The sequence below is a fragment of the Copadichromis virginalis genome, linkage group LG22 (genome assembly GCF_057382275.1).
Source record: "Copadichromis virginalis isolate Kocher_CV1m ecotype Utaka linkage group LG22, C_Virginalis_male_GT1.1, whole genome shotgun sequence".
Lineage (NCBI taxonomy): Eukaryota > Metazoa > Chordata > Actinopteri > Cichliformes > Cichlidae > Copadichromis > Copadichromis virginalis.
In genome coordinates this window covers 24,630,830-24,635,748 of record NC_140638.1, presented here as the reverse complement: position 1 = coordinate 24,635,748, position 4,919 = coordinate 24,630,830, and the positions used below count along the sequence as shown (strand labels likewise).

The window sequence follows — 4,919 nt, the reverse complement described above, 5'->3', positions numbered from 1 at the left end:
TGACCACTGAAAACTCTTCGCCCAGAACGTTATTTTTAAAGCACCTTTTATGAAAACATTAAATAAATTAATACATGAATACATATACACACATTACATTAAATTAAAATTACTGAAGAAAAATAACACAAAAATAAAAGAATTGCCTTTCTGTAATTTCCTGATTAAGAATAAATCAAGATATTCTTAGATTTCTTTAATTTAAAAAAAAAGATTTAATATTACCAAGAAAAAATACTGCACAAATACCCAAGTAAAATAACAGTAATCTGATTATAAAGCAGACAAGGTATAATAATTACGTATTTCTTTATTCTTACATGTGCAGGTGTCTGTTTGTTCTGGCATCGGTTTCAATAAAGTTGTAACAAAAAAAAAACCAAGAAAAACTCAACCACGTGATAGTGACTCCGAGTCATATGACGGAAATGAAACTGGCACAGTTTAACGGAAAGGATATAAAACGTCGTCGTATTACCGAGCTGCCTGTGGGACATTTGGACTTTGTGCAGTGATACTTTGTGTTGTTCCGTTTCTGGACACAGTCAGGGGAACTGTAAATGTGACGCTCCTTCAACATCCTCATTCGAGCAGCTGCAGTTTGCGGGGAAGCTCACCTGTCTGTCATCATGCTAACCGTGTTCGTTGTTGTCGTTGCTCTTGTTTCTCAAACTGCGGCTCACTACACCCCGGACTGGACGAGCCTGGACGCCAGGCCGTTGCCCTCATGGTACGACGAAGCCAAACTGGGAATTTTCATCCACTGGGGCGTGTTTTCTGTGCCCGGCTTTGGCAGCGAGTGGTTCTGGTGGCACTGGCAGGGCCAGCAGCCCCCGGACCAGAAATATGTGAACTACATGTCCCAGAACTACCCACCAGGCTTCACCTACCCAGAGTTTGCTCGTCAGTTTCACGCGCAGTTCTTCAATCCGGATGAGTGGGCGGATATTTTCAAAGCTTCTGGTGCAAAGTGAGTGTTTCTCTGTAACATTGTATCGTCTTTTTGACCCTCACCTTCTCTCAGTACACACATTATTATTATTATTATTATTATTATTATTATTATTATTATTATTATTGCACAGTACCCTGTGTTACTTGCACACCCTCGTCAATGCAGGTATGTGGTCCTGACTGCCAAACACCACGAAGGGTTTACTAACTGGGAGTCTCCAAACTCATGGAACTGGAATTCTGTTGATACTGGTCCTCACAGAGACCTGGTGGGAGACCTGGCAGAGGCAGTGCGCAACAGGTGAAAAACTTAAGTTACGATGCTAAAAAAAAGGTGGTTATTGTTGACAGATGGGCTGACACTGGTATGCAGAAAAGGCCAGTCAGTTTTAACCCACTGCCTTCCTGCTACAGAGCTTCCTGTATTTTCACATCGATCAGCCTGTACAGAGCTCTTCACGTGTCAGTCGAGTGTCATTAACGATGCAGAAAAGCTTTAAAGCTTCATATTTGTGGAACTTGCTTGTCATAAACTTCTTTACCACCAGGTGATTGTTGGGTCAAGATTAATCATTAATAATGTTGCGGCCATGTGTATCAGTTGTAATAGTTGGTTAGATCAGATGTGTTCCCAAGTAATGTCATTTAAATTGCACGTATTGCCTTTTTAAACAAATGTCTGTAATTTCCCCTTTTAGGTCACTGCACTATGGACTCTACAATTCCTTGTATGAGTGGTTCCACCCTCTCTATCTCATTGACAAGAAAAATGGCTTCAAAACGCAGGAGTTTGTGCTGCAGAAACTACTTCCAGAGCTTTATAACATGGTTGTAAGGTCTGTGGTGCTTAAAATGTTGCGTCAGCTGGTCGCACTTTATACATGCATGCCAGCAGTATATTTAAACCTTTGCTCTACTGTTGCCTTGGAGGTATCGACCTGAAGTCATCTGGTCTGACGGAGACTGGGAAGCACCTGACACCTACTGGAACTCTACCGAATTCTTGGCCTGGCTCTACAACGACAGCCCAGTTAAAGTGAGTGTCTTTATGACAAGGTAGTCATAGATGGTGCACTTGCTTTTATTTTGAAAGTTCAGATGCTGCAAACCAGACATCCCCTGTGCTTCCTGGATTTTAGCTGTGGTGTATTGAACTGCAGGTAGCAAAAGTAGTCCTCATGATTGCCTGTCTTTCCTTTTCTTAGGATACCGTTGTGACTAATGACCGATGGGGAGCTGGCTGTGCCTGTAAACATGGCGGCTACTACAACTGCGAGGACAAGTACACGCCGGGCCAGCTGCCCACACACAAGTGGGAGAAATGCACATCTGTGGATACTCTTTCCTGGGGTTACCGTCGAAACATGAAGATGAACGAACTTTTGCCATTGGCTGCGATTATCGAGGTGATAGTAGCACAGATATTAGCTTCTACATTTAAAGTTAAGGTTGTTTTTATTTGTATATGGCTATTATAGAATACCTTTAATCTTTGCTTGTGCATGCAGCCTTCAGGAAATACTTTTGTAATCATAATGACTGTATTTAATCAATTAATCCAAGCCAAGTGTGTTGTCCTTTTGTTCTGTTTATTTCTGATGGTTAGGCCATAATGGTAATCTTTTGCTCATCTGGAATGTAACACTGTTTTATTGCCTGCTTCCTCTTGTGTCTGCTGTTGCTTTGTTGCAGGATCTGGTCCGCACTGTGGCTTTTGGGGGTAACTACCTTCTGAATGTGGGTCCCACACCTGACGGGATGATCCCCCCTTTGTTTGAGGAGAGGCTAAGAGGTCTTGGAGACTGGCTGGAGGTCAACGGGCAGGCCATTTACTCTTCCAAACCCTGGAGGGTGCAGTCAGAAAACACCACTGTACCAGTTTGGTAAGAAAAAAGGGAGATGTGACTCAGATCACTTCACTTTCACTGTATTTTCTTGACTCTCAAGATGAGTCTATCGACAATCTGTCAACTGTATGAAAGTTTTAGTGCAGTGGGAGAGCTAATCGTCTCTGAGGATTAATGCAGGTTACGGGGAGATACAGACAGGATGTGTACTGTTGTACTTGGCAACACGTATGTTAAATAGCATGGTGTTTGTTTCGATGTGGGGAAGCTGAGAATTTTCAGAGTAAAGTGCATAATAAAGCTTGCTATGATCGCCTGTATTGATCTAGTTAGGCAATGAGTCTGTGTTACCTTGCTTGGTCCTGGTGATTTTTCCTTTGTTTGGTGCTGGTATTTTTGTATGCAGAAAAAAAACTGTAATGCTCTTCACTGTTCTAGGTATACATCTAAGGGGTTGACAGTCTATGCCATCCTAACAGCCAAACCCCCGATGAGCACAGTGAAACTGCTGGCACCCAAAGCTTCAGCCATCACACAGGTAAAGAAACAATGCTGTCCATGTTTGTACTCAGAGTTGAAAAACATGAACAAATTTTTATTGATCTGCTTTTATCTCTTGCCCAGGTGTTCTTGGTGGGGAATCCCACACCTTTATCTTGGGCCCCAGTCAACCCCGGTGGTGGCCTTGTTGTCCTTTTGCCAGAGCTGCCTTACACTCCTGCTCAGGCATGGACGCTTGAACTGGACTTAGTGCAGTAAGCCAGCGGTCCCCGACCAGTACCGGGCCTCAGACCGGTACTGGTCCGTGAGTCGTTTGGTACCGGGCTGCGAGAGTAGAGGCTCAGGTGTGAAATGTATGGTTTTCAGGGTTTTTATCTGTTTTCAGCGTTATTTTGTTATCGTTTTTATGGTTAACTCGGTTTTCCTGGGTCTTTTCATGTGTGTTATGAATAAATCTTCTTTTTTTCAGTACCGGTACTAGTTTTATTTTGTTGTATTTTCCCGTGACACCTTAAAGGCCAGTCCGTGAAAATATTGTCGGGCATAAACCGGTCCGTGGCGCAAAAAAGGTTGGACTGCTGCAGTAAGCTACAAACGCCCAAAATGTTGAATTATTTTCAAGTGACTCGACTCAGGTTTTAATGATTTTAGATTAATGGGGAAACTTCCAGTCTGTCTTGAAGGGAAAATACCGGTGTAATGAGTTTGTGTGATTTCGCTTTGACGCTCTGAAGGCTTAAAGATTTACTGTCACTGTCTCAGTTGTGTTTGTTTTGTCATGAGAGAGTGTTTCTGAATGAAAACGGGATTCTGCTGTTGAGCTTGCGGAGCTTTTCTGGCAGTTTCTCGGCTAAGTGCCGTTTCAGAAATGATTCATTATGCCTGCGGTTTGTTTTGAAAATGAGCAGATTATATACAAAGCACTTATTTTTTCTACTTGCCTCCTTTTGAAATTGGTGGAATAAAAGACAACTTGATTCATCTTCTAATTGTTCTGTTATTATTAAGCTTCCAATGCAGTCAGTCAGCAAGCAGGTATTTTAGCATTTGCTAAAGCATAAATGGTACTTTTATCCTCCAATCTTTTTAATACATCAGTGCCTCAGTTGACAGTAACAAACCTGCGGGGCATGATAATGTTATGACATCTGTACTAATGGATGACTGCATTGATGTTCTAACCCCTGAAGTGCCACAGGAGGTCCGTATTCATATATAAGTAACCACTGACTGCTTTTAATTCCTAGGCTGTCCGAATTGACAAAAATGTCCCCTGAATGTGTCAGTCTGACTTTGCACTTAACTGAGAAGTGAATGGCCACAGGGACTGAGCATTTGACAGAGAATGCGTTAAATTGTTTTTGTCCTCTCCTTTAGGCTTTCTTAATAGGTTTATCTGGTCTACTTAGAATTTCTATTATAAATGCTTTCAGGCGGTGACGGACGCGAGAAAAATGGAAAATCGGTTTGGAGAATCCTTATCATTGACCTCTACTTTGCATTTTAGCTGTGTGCTGTCGAGGTTAATACATCAATGCTGCAAAAAGATGTGAATCTATAAAGTGATTTACTCTTGAGTTTAATCTGAAATATTCATCATGAAAAAATGTTTTTTTT

The 4,919-nt window shown here is 41.9% G+C and overlaps 1 protein-coding gene across 1 annotated transcript; it reads left to right on the top strand.

The window, feature by feature from the left end:
- The first annotated feature begins 397 nt into the window (after positions 1-397).
- LOC146683405 (tissue alpha-L-fucosidase-like) lies at positions 398-4,285 on the top strand. Its single transcript, XM_085446434.1, has 8 exons — positions 398-970; positions 1,121-1,255; positions 1,653-1,790; positions 1,885-1,990; positions 2,160-2,360; positions 2,647-2,837; positions 3,240-3,339; positions 3,426-4,285. Exons 1-8 carry the CDS (start codon positions 630-632, stop codon positions 3,558-3,560), a joined length of 1,347 nt encoding a protein of 448 aa, XP_085302560.1. The 5' UTR covers positions 398-629; the 3' UTR covers positions 3,561-4,285.
- Positions 4,286-4,919: the final 634 nt, after the last annotated feature.